This window comes from Marmota marmota, unplaced genomic scaffold (assembly GCF_001458135.2).
Source record: "Marmota marmota marmota unplaced genomic scaffold, marMar, whole genome shotgun sequence".
Taxonomy (NCBI): domain Eukaryota; kingdom Metazoa; phylum Chordata; class Mammalia; order Rodentia; family Sciuridae; genus Marmota; species Marmota marmota.
This window is the reverse complement of record NW_026000142.1, coordinates 27,106,663-27,125,982: the sequence shown is the minus strand read 5'-3', so window position 1 is coordinate 27,125,982 and position 19,320 is coordinate 27,106,663. Positions and strand designations below refer to the sequence as shown.

The 19,320-nt window shown below is 34.6% G+C and overlaps 1 protein-coding gene across 3 annotated transcripts in view; it reads left to right on the top strand.

Annotated features, from left to right (window-relative positions):
• The window catches only part of Fam185a (family with sequence similarity 185 member A), a 59,686-nt gene that overhangs the window by 31,347 nt on the left and 9,019 nt on the right, over nucleotides 1-19,320 (top strand). For all 3 annotated transcript variants that reach the window (XM_048786200.1, XM_048786201.1, XM_015488388.2), the window contains 2 exons: nucleotides 6,217-6,312; nucleotides 10,247-10,381. In XM_048786200.1, coding sequence (XP_048642157.1) covers nucleotides 6,217-6,312; nucleotides 10,247-10,381 — 231 coding nt within the window. The remainder of the gene's footprint in view (nucleotides 1-6,216; nucleotides 6,313-10,246; nucleotides 10,382-19,320) is intronic.

Genomic DNA, 19,320 nt, shown 5'->3' with positions numbered 1-19,320 from the left:
TGGGCCACTGGGCCTTTTCTGCCGGTGGTCACCGTTCCGCCTACCTGGCGGGCGCTGGGGGTGGGGGGCGGCTCTGCCCCTCAGCAGGCCGCTGGGCCTGCTCTGTGGATGGTCACAGTCTCTCCTGTTTTCTTATAGCAGCTTTAAATTTATTGCTTTTACCTTGATACATTTCTAATTTTTGTGTTTAATGTGAGTTAGGAGTCAAGGTTTTTTTTTTTTTTTTTCCTACACAGATAGCTAGATGTTGAAAAAACTTTGTTGAAAAAAACTTCCTTTCTCAGCATCTTGGTCTAAAATCAAAAGACTGTATATGTGTGGACCTATTCCTGATCTCTCATTCCTAAGTCATTGATTTATTTGTTGAGCCCTAGGCTGGTGCTACAATACCTTGATTACTATAGCTTTAAAATAGGAAGTCTCTAAATCAGGTAATTGAAGTCTTTCAAACTTATTATTTGGATTTGTAGGTTCTATGATTTTCCAGTCAGTTTCTACCCAAAAAAAAAAAAAAATCCAATTCTGATTATGATTGTACTAAATCACTGAATCTGTAGATCAATTTGGAGAGAACTGATCCTCATTAACATTGAGTGTTTCCATTCATGAAAATGGTATAACTCTCCATTTATTTATATATTCTTTAGTTTTTCTCAACATTGTTTTATAACTTTTAGTGCAGAGATCTAGCACACCTTTTGTTCAATTTGTTTTTGATATTACTATAAATAGAATTTAACATTTTTGTTTTTTTAATCATCTGCTGCTAGTATATGAAAATACAACTGATTTTTAATACATGGACCTTGTACCTTGTAACCTTGCTAACTAAATTCACCCATTAAGTGGCTTTCTAGAATATAGATTCCTTTTCTATATAAACAATCATTTTGCGTATAAACAAAAATAGTCGTATCTCTTTCTTTCCAATATGTAATTCTTTTATTTCTTTTTCTTGCCCTATCAGGTTAGCTAGGACCTTCTAGTACAATGTTGAATAGTGGTAGTAAGAGTTGGATTTTTTTTTCTTGTTGTGAATCCTTATCCCCATATTGGGGGGAAAGCATTCAATATTTTATCATCAATTGTCAGTTATAGACTTTTAAAAAATTTTACCAGATTTTAAGAAAGTTATCCTTTATTTATTCCCAGTTTTCTATAAGATTATTTTCCCTTTCCTTTATCATGAATGGGTGTTGAATTTTGTCAAATAATTTTTTTTCATGTTTATTAAAGGGATCATGTGATTTTTCTCCTTTAGTCTATTTATATGACTTAATACACTGATTTTTTTCTAAAAAAAATCTGTACACATTATTTAGTGCCTATGTTGCAATCACTGAGCTAACCACATTACAATGTAATTTTTAAAAATATTTTGTAGTTGTTAATGGACCTTTATTTGATTTATTTGTTTGTGGTGCTGAGAATCAAACCCAGTGCCTGATGCATACTAGGCAAAGTACGCTCCCACTGAACCACAACCCCAGCCCCCTACAATATAATTTTTTAAAAACTTTTTTCATCTTAAGTGAGGCATAACTGACCAATCTGTGTATATTTAAAATATATAATGTGATGATTTGATACATATATATAGTTAAATGATTACCACAATCAAATTGTTAACATCTGTCACCTCACTCAGTTACTATTTGTGTGTGTGTGTGTCTGTCTGTCTGTCTGTGTGGTGAGACTATTTAAGATCTATTTTCATAGAAAATCTCAAGTATACAGTACAGTATTATTATTTACTGTAGTCATTATGCTGTATATTAGATCCACAGAACTAACTCAGCTTCTAAGTGAAAGTTTGTACCATTTGACCAATATCTTCCCATTTCTCCTTTCCCCCGGTAACTGTCATTCTACTTTGTTTCTATGACTTCAACTTTTTTAGATTGTATATAAAAGTGAGATTAAGCAGAGTTTGTTTTTCTATGTCTAATTTTATTAGTATGATGACCTCAGAGCTCATCCATGTTGTCACAAATGCAGGATTTCTTTTTTATGGATTTCTTTTTTATACATATACCATAATTATTTATCCATCTATCCACTGATGGATACTTAAGTTATTTACATGTCTTAGCTTTTGTGAATAAAGCTGTAATGAATGTAGGAGTATAAATATATTTTTGAGGTACTGATTTCATTTGCTTTAGATATATACCCAGAAGAATAACAAAGGTAGTATGGTATAGACTTTCTTACATCCACATATATTACAAATCCCATAAAACAATTTGCTTTGTATTGTCTCACGTACTTGGAAGAATTTCAGGAAAATAATTTTTTATATTTACCTATTTATATTTTCTATTATATTAGTTACTATTTCCAGTGATTTTCAATTCTTCCTTAAAAAGATGAATTTATAACATAATTTTTTAAATACTGGTTGAGACTACTGATCCAAAATGCTTGGGAGCAGAAGTGTTTCAGATTTTGTATTTCTTCAGATTTTGGAATATTTGCACATATATAATATATTATCTTGAGGATAAGACCCACCTTCAAACACAAAATTTATATATATATATATATATATATATATGAATGAAACATACACACACACACACACAGTCCTTACCACATAACTGGAAGGTAATTCTGTACAGTGTTTTTTAGTGCAGTTACATTTTGACTGCATCCCATTGCATAAGATAAGGTATGGAATATTTTACATATGGAATCATTTGGCCTCAAAAATTTCAGGTTTTGGATTTTGGAGTCTTAGATTAGGAATACTTAATCTATGTAATGCCTTCCTTGTGGAACATGAGGCCATCTTCCAATTAAAATGAGTTAGCACAAGAAAGCAGAGTTGATAGTAAATAATGGTGGGGTAGGAGTGCTAATAGAGTCGCTTGTGAAACTTTACTTTTTCTGCTATGTATTCCCTCTTTTCTGACAATGAAAGGCATTGTCAGAAGCTATATAATGATAATCATGTCTTTAAAAAAGCACACGAGTGTGTGTGTGTGTGTGTGTGTGTGTGTTTTATGTGCCTCTCATTAACTCAGCCGCCTATTTGCTCCCTTCCTGATATAGAATACCTGGAGAGGAGGTCAATTTAAAAAACTTAAATTTTGCCTTTACAACCCCTATGTCCTGTATATAAAGGTTGTTTCTTGTCCTTGCAATTAGTATAGATTTCTAAATGTATGAATCAGGTTGCAGAAATCAGGAACTATATTTTGGTTGTTCTTTTATATTTTGAAACTTCATGTAAAATTATAAAAATTAAGAACTCTTTGAACATGCTGGAGGAATTTTGAGAGAGTTCTTCAGTAAGCTGAAGGAAAACAGCAAAATTTAGAACTTTAGCCTTTCAAGCATAATTGCTATTTTTCTTCTGTTAACAGAGTATATATTACAAATATCTGTTTCTTTGGTATGTGTAATGTTAAGCTGGTGGTTGACATCAGTATGTTCCTTTTGTATATATAATTTTCCAGGAAAACTTGATGGTCTCTGTCAGACCCACAAGGTCTTTGCCCAGAATTATAATAATAGATACTTTTCTGTGGAAGACTACTTTTTCCTGTTAGTGTCCAAACTAGCAATTTCTGTTCACTGCATATTTCCCTTAAGGTTTTCTCCAAGATCTATACAACTTCTCCACTGTATGAATCTCAAAAGAAATTCTGTAGAGTAAACCTTAATTTTACTCTTAATAATTAATTTTAATTACAGTGATTTGTATTGTAAACAAGAAAAATAGGGGTTATTTTTCTGTCTAATCTTTAAATGTCATTTTTGCTTTCTCTTTTCAAAACACATCTACAGTTTTAATTTATTTTTTGACAGCCTCCAGGGGGTAAGCCATTATCAGAGTTCAAGACTGATAACATAAAGATATAATTACTTTGTGACTTAAGATGTAATTTAGTTGTTTATTTCTCATTTGGGATAAAGGGGAAAAATGGAAAAGTGTTGTTTATGAACCACATAAAAATCTTGTGACTCCCCTTCCCCTCCCCACCACCACAAAGGAAGCAAGAAAAATCAAACTAATGCTTGTTCAGCTTAGGATAATATACACATTGTGTAGTCCACTTTTTTTTAAAAACCATAATGTATTTTTACTTGGCTTCTTTTATGATGCAGTAAGAGTAAAATCTCTTACTGGAGTTTCTGTTGGTATTATCAAAGCAGTGAGATATGCACCTTTGTCTGGCTATTTTATGTTCTTGATCTAGCAGTTCATTTTCTAATGTTAGTGTTTACTTTTGACACTTGAAAATTTAATAAATTGTGTCTGATAAAAGGCAATTTTTGGTATAATAAATTGGAGACAAATTATAATAAATGATCTTGGTGCTAGATTTTGAACAGTTTATTCCAAAGTTACTATTTTTGTTTGGAGTCACTTAAAATTTTATAAAGAAAAACCTTGACTCCTTTGTGGATACACAAATGTTTTCTCTCCACATTTTATAAAAAGTGCATTTTTCAACAAAATTTTCCCCACACTCCCTACTTTGCTTCAACTTTAAAGTAATAAGAATTCCTGATGAAATGTGCTTTTAAAATAGGCTTATCCAAAAAGAATATGCTATGGCCTTCTCAGGACAGTCAAATAGAATATTAAGGCTCAGTTGCTGTGGGAGAAGAGGAGGAAGGAGGAGCCAATTGCATTGATTGAAGTCTTCAGGTCATTCTTTTACTTCATCTCTGACTCTGTTGATTCCCCTTGAACTAAAATATTGGCTGATTGAAAATGGAGTCATTGACAACACAGAGAAATTTGAGTATGGAGATTCCTTAGAAAACTCAGAATGGAACCACCATTTGACCCAGCTATCCCACTCCTCTATCTATTCGAAAAGTACTTAAAATTGGCATACTATAGTGATGCACCCACATCAATATTTATAGCAGCTCAATTCACAATCGATAAACTATGGAAGCAACCTAGATGCCCTTCAATAAATGAATGAATAAAGAAACTATAGTATATATACACAATGGAATATTACTCAGCATTAAAAGAGAATAAAATTATGGCATTTGCAAGTAATTGAATGGAGTTGGAGATGCTTCATGCTAAGCAAAGTAAGCCAATCCCAAAAAAACAAAGGCCGAATGTTTTCTCTGATAAGTGGATGCTGATCCATCATGGGGGAGGAGGGCATGGGAAGGATGGAGGAACTCTGGATTGGGCAAAGGGGAGGGTGGAGTGGAGAGGGGGCATGGGGCAGGAAAGATGGTGGAATGAGACGGACATCATTACCCTAGGTACATGTATGATTGCACAAATGGTGTGACTCTATCGTGTACAACCAGAGAAATGAAAATTAGTACCCCATTTGTGTACAATGAATCGAAATGCATTCTGCTGTCATGTAAAACTAATTAGAACAATTTTTTTAGAAAAGGATTATCAGAACTAGCTTATTTATTATTTTCTTACCTTGACTTAAAGATATATATTTCAATTCCAGGAACTTGGAAAGAAATATTAGATAAAAATAAGCTTTACTCTTTAGTGATCACGCTAAGAAATGTAGTAAACCTTATGTGTCATAAGATTTTTTTTTCCTCAGTACTAGACATTGAACTCAAATACTCAACCACTGAGCCACATCCCGAGCCATATTTTATATTTTATTTAGAGATAGGGTCTCACTGAGTTGCTTAGGGCCTACTCAAGTTGTTGAGGCTGTCTTTGAACTTACAATCCTCCTGCCTCAACCCTTCCATGCCAGGCATGTCATAAGTTTTTGCTATTAGGAGCACTTTTTAGTACCACAGATTTGATAAAAGGGAATTGTGAGACATTTTGATTTTCATTTACTTTATTACTGCTTACATGTGACTATATATGAGGTAGAATTCTTGGCAAATTCTGCAAGTTTACTAAATATATCAGTATGATAATAAATGAAATAGACTAATGATGTTTAATGATCTTGGCTGTCAAGGATCCATTGTTTACATACTGTCCTTCCTCTGATGAAGTTATAGAGTAAATGTCTAGAGATAAGTTATTGAGGTTACTATAGATATATTTTGTTATTGTCTGGATATAGACTTCTGGATTTTTGATACTATTTACATTTTTATGAAAATGATGGCATTGTTATGAGGAAAATATAAAACCTTATAAGATTCTTAACTTCTATTCTAACATCAAAGCAGTCTTTTATTTCAAGTTTATACCATTCACTCGTATAACAATAATTACACTTACAGTGTTTTCTTCCTCAGACTCATCCTCAGGATGTCTAAGAGCCTCAACTCATCAGGGTGCCATCGATGTCTATGTCAGCCAGCTGGGGAAGGTGGAATTGAAATCTCACAAAGGTTAGCCAACTGGATCATTTATATTGATATGTGGTATAAATTTAGATTTTATGGAACACTGAGGAAACTGATGGTCATATTACCTATATTGGCAGAGTGACTTCAGGAAACTTTCTTCTGATAGCATCTTAAATGCCTGTCTTCTAGCTCTCAAAACCAATAATCTTTATAAATCTGGGGACAGACGACCATGAAGATTGTCTTTCCTACTTGTAGGACAAAATATGTAATATTTTGACTGTCTATTGTAGAATTTTTAGTGTTATTATGTGGGTCTTTCCATTTTTTTTGTGGGGGAAGATACTGGGGCCCTATTTTGTATTTTATTTAGAGACAGGGTCTCACTGAGCTGCTCAGTGCCTTGCTTTTTTGCTGAGGCTGGCTTTGAACTCATGATCCTCCTGCCTCAGCCTCGAGATGTTGGGATTACAGATGTGCGCCACTGTGCCCCACTTTCTGTTTAGTTTTATGTCTAAAATAGAATATTCTTTGGAGGGAAAATGCTCTCATATATTGAAAGCTTTCCTACCAGCCTGTAAGAGGACCTACTCAGGCTATCACTATAGAGTAACAGTTTGCAAAGTGTGACCCTGAAATAAATCTTACCAGGAAGATCCTGTAAAGCCATTAAATGAGTTTCTTCAAGTATCAAGATATATGATGTTCCTCTCTACATAATTTAATTTCTTATACTTATAAGTCACTTATTTTAAGAGATCAAGTTTTTCATTAAAATGGTATACTTTTTATTCATATGAAAGCTAATTATCAGTTTATGTGTGTCTGTGTGCACATGCATACACATATGCACAGTGACAAGTGACTTGTGTGGACATGGTGACAAGTGGCTCAGCAACAGAGGCCAAAGTGGCCTTGGTACAGAAAAAGTTAAGAGCTATATTAAAAAATTAAAGTCTAGAAGCTCTTGTATATTGATCTGAACAGGACTAACGGTATAACAAGAAAAGTATTTCTCTAGAGACTGTTTTCTTGCTATTAGTAATTTCTCTGCCAGGTTCGTTCAAGTTTTCATTCAACTAGGCTTTCTTGTCAGAGTATCAGAGTAGAGCTACCAAACACAGAAGTTCAAAACTGAAGTTATTTCTGACACAGAGGTGTGATTTCTCACACCATAATATACTATTTTAAAGAAATATATAATTTTTTTTAAATAGTATATTATCATGTCCTCACTAAACTATGAAAAGCTTCAATAATACTATTGGAGTAAATTGTAGATACCTCATTAGTAATATAATTTTACTCTCTTATGAAGACCCAAAGGGGGACAAATCATACCATTAATGTAACTAGTAACATAGTAAAAAACAATACGTGTAATAAGAATTGTAATGTATTCCGCTATTGTGTATTTTAAAAAATAAAATCAATAAAAAAACAAACAAAGTTTTAAATAATCTGTTTGTATGTGAAGGTTATTTCTTCTTTTGTGTGGTGGTCAAAAAAGGGAAACAAAACAAAAACTTTGGAATTTTTGGAGATTATTAATCTTCATCTATTTAAAATACTTCTTAGTATTATTTAGAATGTCATTCCAGCAGCCTATTGAAATAGCATATGATGTTGTAAAATTTGATTTGGATTACAATTTTGTGTTTTCTCCTTCTGGGACCACATTACTGGAAGAAACTTAAAGAAAGATAAATGGAAACAAAGATTTATATCTTCTGATTTCTTAATTTTCATTATACTTGGGAATAGTAACTTTTTAGAGTAATGGAAAGTTTGTCAGGATCTGTTGATTAATGGTTAGTAAAGATATCTGGAATCCATTCCAAGCTCTGCCACTGACTTGCTGAAGGGTTCAGAGCCAGCCATATGAATCTCTTAGGTCTTCATCATTTTGCCATATGAGAAGTAAAAATGTTACAAATGCTTGTTTTCTCTCTCCTTGTGAAAGTGAATATGGTGAAATTTATTCAGAAAGGCAGTTTGAGTTTGGGCTTGGGAGTCAGCCCTACATCTGAGGACTGATTTTTCTGCCAAACATGTTGTCCTTAGGAAAATCACTCATTTTTATGTAGTATGCCTTCAGTAAGTGGCATTTATTAGTATGAGTTTGCTTTTGAATTTTTAAGAGGATAGTATTGATGTCAGTAACCATGCAGAAGTTTGCAAGGTAAAAAGAGGTTGATTCCTAACAAGAGCTCTCCTTTCTGAAAAAGATAGTGTTAAAGATGGGAACACTGGAACACATTCAAGGCCTTAGAAGCCATTCACAAACAGAGGCAGTTTTGGTAGTGGCGGGTTTTGTTTTCAAAGATGTGAAGGGAGATAGGGATAGAACAGTTTGCTTAAACATTTGATAGACTTAAGATCATGTTCGTGTAAAAACAGAAAAGAGTGTTCTTATGTTCTTAAAATTTTTGTATTTGATATATTTAGAGGCATAAAATCCTAGGAAAAAAGTATTTAAATTCATGATTTTCTACTTCTAAAAATAGGTTTGGGGAAAAAAAAATAGGTTTGAGGGCCTGGCACCGTGGTACATTCCTGTAATGCCAGCAACTGAGGAGGCTGAGGCAGGAGGGTCTCAAGTTCAAAGCCAGCCTCAGCAACTTAGAGAGAGGTCCTAAGCAATTCAAATAAAATAATAATAAAAAGGGCTGGGGATGTTGCTCAGTGGTTTAAGCACCTTGGGTTCAATCCACATCCCTTCTCCCAAAATAGGTTTGATAGGAAAACATATCATCTTCTATTCATCCTCAAATTTTCCAGGTTTGTTTTTGTTTTGTTTCTTAAGTCGTCAAATTTGTTGTCAAGAGAAATCTCCTGTCAGTGTTTATATTTGAACCCCAGAAAGCAACTTATTTTTTAATAAACTAGATATAGTGATATGTTTAGTTCCTTAGTTTTTCTGAGGAATAAATATGAGAGTTTATCAGCCAAACTTCCAGCTCTAGTTAGGAAGACTAAGGAGATACCAGTTACTTTAGGCAATGCAAGCAGATGTTAAGCAGACTAGAAGGAAAACTCAGACCCATAAATAAATACATGCTAAAAGGTGTCTTTTCAGCATTCACAGTGTATATCATCTGACAGTTCACAGAGATGGGGTTAATGCTTTATGGTAGAGGACTCTTTATTTGATGAGAAACAAGAGAAAGAAACTTATGATACAGGAGTGTACTGGTAAATTTGTACTGCAACCTACATAATTGTTTTGAAAAATGACTCCATAGCTCTAACAGAGTTTTTTTTTTTTTACTCCTTAAAGAGTTTGAATTATCAGATTGTACTGAATATAGAGTATCAGGCCTCAGATACTCAAAAGTCTGTGATCCACTAAAATAAATAAATAAATAATAATAATAATCCCTTTTCCTTTTGTTGTTATTTTCCCTTCACACAGTAGGCACGGTGTTAGTTTCTGGTTGTGGTCTTGTAATACGATAAAGTTGCAGTGTGTAAAATATCAGTGGTTGAAAGATGGGCTTTGTAGTCATTTAACTGGATATGTGTTCCAACAGTAGAATATGAGACCTTGAGCAAGTCCTCATCTGTAAAATTGTGAGTATAATAGTACCTCATAAATTTCATGTGGATAGTAAGTGTCTGGCTCTTAGTAAATGCTTTAACTAATAGTAAATCCTATCTATAAGCTACATGTGTAGCAATCCACTCACTTTTCTAATATCAGATGAATTGGGTAGGGCTATTGGCAAAAAAAGAACCAATAGTTTATAATGTTCCTAATGCCTCATACTCTTGACAGAGTTACTATGAATGCCTTGAGAGTAAGGGAACTTTGATCTCTTGGGAGTAAAGACAAGGCACTGCTATTTGAATAAATGTGCTGAGGAGTAAAAACATAGTATAAGGAGCAATCCTAACCTTGTTCAATCTAATTTATAATGGATTCTGGTACTTAGATTGCTTTGGACTAATAAGCTCTCCTTTAAATTTATCACAGGTTCTGTTATTGTGAAGGTACCATCTTCTCTTCAAGCTCATTTACAATTATCAGGGAAAGAAATTGATGTGAGCCCAGAAATCTGTGTTCAGGAAATGGCTGAAGCTCATAAGGATGATGGTGTAATAATTACTGGTAAGGAGGATGCATTTTACCATGTGTGAATACTCATTTTCTATACATAAGTAGAAATGTGGTATAGTTAGCCACAATTTTATTCTTTTCCATTGTCACATTCTAATGTTGAACACCTTTTTCTTTCTGTTGCTTATCAGTAACATGGTGAAGACATTTTGTTGAAAAGAACTCATTAAATCATTTAGGAACACTCATTAGTCCTGTCCTTGGATAAAATGGATTTAAATTTTTTTATGGAACAGCTGTTTTCTAATTCTTAAACTTGAAAATCAATTAAAAACATATATTATAATGTAAGACTTAAAGCTAACTTTGCTTGATTCAAGAAAAATAATTTGGTTTGTTATGCATATTATAAATTTCCTCTTTTAATATAGCAAATTATTAATCCTATAAATGTAAATAATTTTGTATATTTTTCATTATAGTTAGCTGCACTGATGGCCAATGCAATTTTTTAAATGTTTGTTGTATAAATGGATACAAAAATTCATGATGGTGAAATTTTATTTTAAATTCTATCAGAATGGCATCAAAAAGGATTTGAAATTTAACTGTGTGCATGGGCATACCCTATGTGCTTAACCATGAGGGACTAACTAGAAAAACGAATGTTTGTATATGTGCTGAGGTGGGTACGGTCTTCATAAGATCAAGTTTCAGTTTTAAATGTTCATTTTATATGTCATGAAAGTTAAGAAGTAGTTTTGTTAAAATAATAAAATATTAAGAAAAGCATAAAGGGATAAAAATAATACCTGTATATATTTTTAGATCTGACTCAATGACTAATGAACAGGCTCTTAGTTACATAATGAAAATTTGATGAGAATATGAATGTATCAAACAGTAATTCAGGAGAAAGAATACAGTTGGCCTGGTCTTTTCAGAGCTATCTTATACTCAGTAAACAGACTTTCAACAAATTTGGTTGAAGGACAAGGTTAATGAATGCAATGAGAAGATACATACTTACTTCAATGGTTATTATGAAACTGCTTGGCTTATTTAGATGTTTGTATGTGTTATTTGTTATGTCTTACACTCTGATCTCTATTTACATCAGGAAGAACCAAATTGCAGAAGAAATTTTATTTCCTGCTCATGGTGCAAAAATCTAGATACTGACCTACAGAGTCTACTATGGGATTGGGCACCAGATAGATCTGTGTGTTGTCTCTGATACTAGATAAATCCATTAGAGTGACAATGTACAGAGACCCCAGGTAAAGACAGCAGCATTCTGTCTTGCAGCGAGCCGTATAAATTAGTGACTGGATTTAAAACAAACTCTCCTAGTTTGATTCTTAAAGGTTACAGGCCTTTTTTATCAAGTAGATGAAATACTTTTAAGAGACTTTGAAAGTGAAATACTTAAAAGAGACATTGGGTTTCTTCGTCTTCTTCTTCTTTTTTTTTTTTTTTAGGGTTTGTATGTGGGAGAGTGTGTGGGTGTATAGATTTCCATTCTGAAACCTAATTTTAGAAATAATGGGCAGCTTCAGTGTACATTGTTACTATAAGCCCCTGAGCTCAGCTCATCTAGGCCTTCCTCATAGATCCTACAAGGCAGAGAAACAGAAATATTACCCTTCTTGCTAAGAAGTCTGGACTTAATCTGTAGCATAAGTATGATTTCTGCAAGAAGCCATGCCAGTAAAATTTAGTCCCTCAGACTCAAGCTCCCCAAAGGGTTTTGATATATCAACCCTATAATTGTTTTTGATTTCCTGCTTCATGGTTTGCCTTGCCATTGCTGTCACTGATACAAACTCTCAGTTGTAGGATTCTTACTGTGATTTACAAGTATTGTGTGTTATTCTGAGATCAAAAGAAAGCCCAAGACTATGGGTTATGTACAGTATGTGTTCTCTGTGGAGCATTCTCTTTACAGAGCTTGGATTCTAAGTTTTATGTTCTACTCGTAAGTGGTAAATTCAACAGGTTGTGAATGACTGAGGTAACACATTTCTAATAAGAAGTTGACTTCTCTTCTGGGTTTTAGACTTGGTACATCAACTTAGATATGAAACCTGTGATTTATCAAGCCATTCTCCAAGCTCAGAAATGCATGTGGTACCAAATCCTTTTGTTTTAAAACTTCAAAATTTAGATATTTAAAAAGTATTAGAGATTAGGTGTATTGCATAGGATTGGTGTTTGTCACCATATAGTAGGGAAGTTGCCACTACTGGATTCACTTCATTTTAGTCAAATGGAAATGTAAAGCATATAAAAGATAACATTCATTTGAAATAAAAATAAACTACAACCAAAGATATGAAAAATTGTGTTCTCTCTATATAATAAGAATTGTAATGCATTCTACTGTCATATATAAATAAAAAAATTTACATAAAAATAAACACCAAGTTAGATGAGTTCTCAATTTATCTTTAGGCCAGAGGGTTATATGCATAATAGTATTATAATTTACAATGGAAAACTGGTTCATCGGTTGGGAAAGAGGTTGAAATGAGACATGGCCCATTGGATGCTACTTTGTGTGTATGGGTGTGTGTTCTGATTAGTTATACTGATGCTACTTTTAAAATCTAGGGACCATGTCTTCTCTTCCAATGGGAGGAAATGCAATCTTTTGATAGAAATTTTAGAAATAACTTTTTTTTTAAAGAACACACTGAAGTTGTGGTTTTCTCCAAGCTTATCATACATTTGTCAGTTATATGTGCATTAGGACCACACATAAGAAATTCACTAACATAATGAAGAATGCTTTTAGGTTGACGTCTGTCTGCTAAAGAATACTCTGACATGGAGTTACTGTGGGATCTGTCTTCTGATCATTTATGCTTTTATTATGCTGTTTTTGTTTTCCAACCCTTTTGTTAGGTGTAAGATCCTGGGAGTATCATGTGTAATCAGACATTAACTTTGTTAATGTTAAAAAAAAAATCAGGTTTTGTTTCCATTCATCTGCAGATTTTATCTGAAAAGGCCAGATGGTAAATGTGTTAGACTTGGCAGGCCACACGTGCTCTCTGTTGTACATTCTTTTTTTGTTTTTTTAACAGCCCTTCAAAAATGTAAAAGCCATTCTTAGCTTTCAGGCCATATAAATTCAGTCCTGTGGCCAGATTTGGTCTATGGACTATAGTGTGCTAACCCCTAGACATCAAAGTGTTCGCCTCAGTCTTAGAGCACTACGACGAATTATTTGTGATGACTGTAGGTTTTTTTTTTAAATTATGTGTTTTTGTATTTATTTTTGTCATTCAAGAAATATTGAACCATAGCCAAATCCTTATCCTGAGTGAACTCTTCCCACTCTTGAAGATTCATGCACATAAAACTTCTATGTACATAAACATAATTTATGGGTCAAAAACTTTGATCATGGAAGATTTAAGAAACAAGGCAACCCTAGGAGATACGTAATGGCAAATAAATAAACAAAAGATGTTCAACATCTCTAGTCATTAGGGAAATGCATATTAAAACTGGAATGAAATGCCATTACATATTTGCTGGAATGGCTAAATACAAAATACTGATAATACCAAGCACTGGGAAAGATGCAGAGAAATTGGATCTTTCCTTACATTGCCGATAGAAATGTAAAATGATACATTTACTCTAGAATTGAGAGTGTCAGTATCTTCAAAAACTGAGTATGACCCAGCAATTATATTCCTGGATATTTTTCCTGGAGAAATGGAACTTAAGTTCCCAACTTTATTTGTAATAGCCCCAAACTGAAAATAACACAAATACCCTTTTATAGGTGAATGGATATACAAAATGGTATGTCCATGTAAAGTAATATAACTTGTCAGGAAAAAGGACCAATCAATCTATTGGATACACAATTTGAATGGAACAAGGTACTGTTTAGAGTGAAAAAAGCCAATTTTAAAATGTTAAGATTATTCTATTGGTATAACATTCTGAAAAGACAAAATTTACAGACAAGTGGTTTCCAAAAGTTAGAGAAGGAGTGGGAAGGAGGGTGTGATTTTAAAGGGATATCTAAGGGAAGAATAGTTCTGTATTTTGACTATAATAAGCACCATATGAGTCTGTATAGGTGATAAAATGTCATAAAAGAGCACAAAATCCTACCAAAAAATAATGCATGGAATAAGTGGTGAAATGTGAATAAGGTCTATAGTCTAATGAATTGTTCTTTGCCAGCCAATTTTCTGGTTTTGATAACGTACTATAATTATGTAAGATGTTACCATTGGGGGAACTGTGTGATAAATGTACAGGACCCTTCTGTACTATTTTTGTAATTTCTTGTCAGTTTGTGTAGGGGTAAGAAATGGAAGGAGAAAGATTGGAAGGAGTTGAAGGGGGAGGCAAAGAAAGAAAAACAATATAGTCCCTCAGTTAAGATGGAGTTAAAGGGACCAAGTTACCTTCCCACCTGAAGCTGTGATACACACACACACACACACACACACATATTAAACAGACAAAATATTTGAAGTTTTCAAGACACTGAACATCAAGCAGTAAAGAAAGTAGTCACTGGGAGATGGGAAACAAATAAAATGGGCCTTGATCACTGCCAAGGAAGTCATCAAGCTAAGTACAGAGAACTATTACTGGCAGACTACCTGAATTGATGAGGTCCAATATGAGTCCACAGAGACCAAAACAACTAATTTTGCAGAACAAACTTCCAGAGGGAGTAGAGCCTAGTGCTCACACGCATCTAGAAATAATGCCCCTTCTACCCACTAGATCAGAAACAAAAATCATAACTCATAGGGCTTTGGGTAGTGGGCAACAAATAGTCCTAGATAGAACTCAACTCCAAAACTGCCAGACAAATGAGAAAAGCAAGAGATGAAAGACTTAAACTGTTTCCAAGTAACTTAACTTCAATCACAAGCAAAACTCAAGATTTATAAGAATACAAAGTATTTGGCACCTAACAAAGTAACATTTACAACATCTGAAATCCATTCAGAGGCTATCAGACATTCAAAGAGGAAAGAAAACATGAACCATAACAAAAAGAAGAACCAATGAAACCAACCCAGAAAGGACACAGATATTAGATTAGCAGAGAAGGAAAGTAAAACCATCATCATAATTGTTATTCCACATGTTCAAAAACTTAAGGCATATGAGATAAAAAAAAGACCAAAGTTGAATTCTTAGAAATTAGAATTATAAGTCTGAGATGAAAAAGGAAATAGATAGGATTAGATATCGCAGAAGGACAGATCTGAGGAAGGAGTCTATGAGATTGTTTCTCAGGCAGAGCTTATTAATTGTATTCTTGCTCAATGCCTAAAGTACTGTTAACTTTGTTACTGTTCCAGATATTGGAGAGAAAATATAATAGATGGGTACCATTAAAACTAGCTTATAAATATTTTCTTATCAGTAAAGACTTTTTGTCAAAATATCTTGGGTTGTACTTTTATTAAAAGAAAACTCTAGTTATTGTTGACAAAATATTCTGTTATGGAATTGTATTGTTAGGAGTTTATGAAATTTATGTGTTAAAAATAATAAAAGTTCAGAGTAATTATTTTCATATTGTTTCATACATGTATGATTTCTTTTCCTAGTGTACTGGTAAACCTCGTGAAGGCATAATTTGTCTTTTTATATTTTTTGAATCTCCCTAAATTACTTAGTATGGTGCTTGTGGTAGTGCATGGTCCATGGTATTTGTCATGTGAAAAAGACATGATGTGCTGAAGTTTTATCTGCTGCAAAAAAGGCAGAAGCAGAAGCAGAAGTGTCTCTTTGAACCAAATGTAAATAAACAAAGTCTGAAGTGAGAGTTGGTGGGAGGCAGGAAGAAGCTCATCTTTCTAAGAAGCTTTTTAATCCTATATTTTAAAAAGAGTAATAATTCTGCAAATTATTCCCCAGAGCCCCGTGTTTGTCCATAGTTAGAGCTGATTAGATTAGGTGCCTTTTGGGTTAAAAGTAGAAAGAACTTGTAGATTCGTATGTTAGAATAGATCGGGGGTAGGGGTTTAGAAAGCAAATGGCAGAGTTAAACATATGTCCTAAGCAACCTTTCCTCGTTCTCAATAGAAGCCATACTATATAGGGATAGGGTAGTCATTTTTCCATTTCTAGGTCACAGAAAAAGTGCCTTATTTTCACTGGCAAAGGAACATTAAATAAGGTACAAGGTTTTGGAACCCCAAGTTCCAATATGTGTTGTAAGACTTTTATAGGAAGGATTTATACTTTACAAATTAGAATAGACTCACCATAGATTCAGGCCAAAGTACAAAGAGCTTTCAGTAAATTGCTTATTGGCAAGAAGGCTGTTTTCAGCAAACTAAATGGAATCTTGTAAACTGCCCTGTCTTTTGAATATTGTCACTAAGCTGAAATCACTCTTTGCTGTTACCCACAGCAGCACGGTGCTTAGCCTCTCCTGTTGCAGGAGGAAGTGGGTAGATGAGCTTCTCACTCCATAAGAAATGCACAACAACCCGGGAAGTGATGAGCTATATATTAAGACAAAGCTCCCAGATATTTAGGAAGTCCCTACTATTGCTGATGTTTTATTGTTGGTGCTAAATGGTATTAAAGAACAAGCTAAGAATTTCCAGTTCTTTCCTTAACACTTATTTGAATTACCAGAAAAAGAAATTCTGTATTACAAACAATTTGGTGCAAGGTACCTTGAAATCCTGACCTACCAAGTGTAGCACAGGCACAGAAAAACAGATAAAGTTGATAGTACCGAACCCTATTAATGAAGAGCTGGAGGGAAAAGGGAAGCTTCTAACAGGGATTTACTAAATGGAGCACAGAGATATTTTATCAGTTCAGCAAAGCTAATGAGAAGTGGGTAATGATCATATCGAAAATATAGCAAAAGAAGAAGAAGGGGATACTCAGCTGTGTCTGAGAAAGATGCAGTGAGCTCTAGGACTTGGACAGGGTGGTGGGTCAGAGCTAAAGGAAGAGAGGCAAGAATTCAAAGAAGAATATGAATCAGAAGAACCCTTAACACAAAGATCTCATGGTAGAAAGCATCTTTTCTTCAGCCAAGAATACCTTGTGGTACCAAAGGAAAAAACTATACTGAAGAAGAGAATTAGTCTCTGATTTGTTAACTTGCATTTAACTAGTGAACTCCCAACAGTGTATACACAACTCTTCAGTTCAATTTAGACTGGCTTCTTAAATCCTGAAACAGTGGAGCTCCAGAGGAGATATAAGACCTTAGTTACTTTAATTAACAGAGAAGACAAGAACTAGAGTGTAACAGTGGTACCTTCACCTTCTGAAAGTAGCCCTCATTGCTCTAAGGCTTATTTTTTTTAATGTTTTTTCCTCTCTTCTCCCCTCTACCTCTCCCTAACAAGATTGGGGAGACAGTATTATCCTTTCTTCACCTAGTTAATTGCCCTTGAACACACCCACTACAGGAAGGAGATGCCTGCTGAGGATCTGGGAAATGAATATCTCCCAAATTAACAAATGAATTCTAACATTTCATGAGGGTCCCCAGAGGCCCCCTACCAGAACACACCTGGTATGTGACACCCACCCTGCCATCCCTTCTGATTGGGAGAGTCACAGACTTTGGTACAGGAGTCCTCTGTGTTTCTCCTTTGCTAGCAAAGCAATAAACTTTTTCCTTTTTCTCAAAACTGTATCCTCATTATTAAATTGGCATTGGGGACAGGGGCCGAGCTTTTGGTTACAGGATCAGAGATGGGTGAGCTCTGTGATTGCCATAGTTTGTCCATTGAGAGTTTCCAGGTTGCAGGCCAATGACAGATAATAGAGCCAGAGCCTTGCAGATACTCGGACTACAGGAGACTGAGTGGGTAGACTGGGCAGACCAGGGCTTCCCAGAGCTCAGGAGACAAAGTTTCAGACAAGAGGGAACAATAGCTCAGGGGATTCTGTAGATGGTACTCATGAGCACCCAACAAAGTACTGACTACCATGCCTGTGAAGAAACTACTGGATACACAGTACAATACAGATGAGCCTCAACATAATACACTGAATGAAGACAGATTTTGAAAAGAGAGAGAGTACATACTGTATGGTTCCAAGTTTAGAAAATTTTTGAAAATGCAATTCATAGTAACACAAAGCAGATCATTAATTGCTGGGAATAAGGAAAGAAGGGAGGGTGTGTTAGTGTATTGGCTTTCTTTTACTGCAAGAAATACTATGATAATCAACTTGAAAAGACATTTGTTTTGACTAAGTTTTAGAGGTTCCATTTCATGACCAATTGGCTCCATTGCTTTTGGGCTTGTATTAAGGCAGCAGATCATGGTAGGGAGTGTGTGGTAGTGCAGAGCTACTGATATCATTACCAGGAATTGAACAAGAGACAGGATGAAGAAAGGTGGGGCTTCACTATCCTCTTCAAGGGTTTGTCCCCAGTAGCTAGAAGAACTCCCACTGGGCTCCACCTCTTAAAGGTTCTTCCACCTTCCAATAGTGCCATGCTGGGAACTAAGCCTTTAGTACATGTCTTTGGGGGACATTCCAGATCCAAACTATAGTAGAGGGTCATGACTGAAAGATTGCAAAGGGGTTAAGAAAACTTTTGGGAATGCTGGATGATATACCTTATCTTGAATGAGGAGACAGTTTCACAGATTTCTTACATATGTCAAAACTTATTACATTGTATACTTCAAATACATGTGGTTTATTTTGTCAACTATACTTCAATAAAACTCTTTTAAAACCTTCCTTTAAAAATGATACAAGGCACATTGGAAGATGGCCGCTGCGTACGGGGGTTGCTGAAGTGCTGAGCGTGGTGCTCAAAGCAGTGGCTTTAATAGAGATTTCGCACAGTCTCTTAGAGCTTTCACCTTTAATCTGTAGCGGACCACTTTGCCAAGGAGCAGGAAGAACAAAGAAATCAAAAAAGAGACGCTTGGATGCTCAGAGCCGCGGGCGCTTTGCTCCCATCTGCTTCCTCTTTCGCTTCGCTCCAGGCGGAGAAG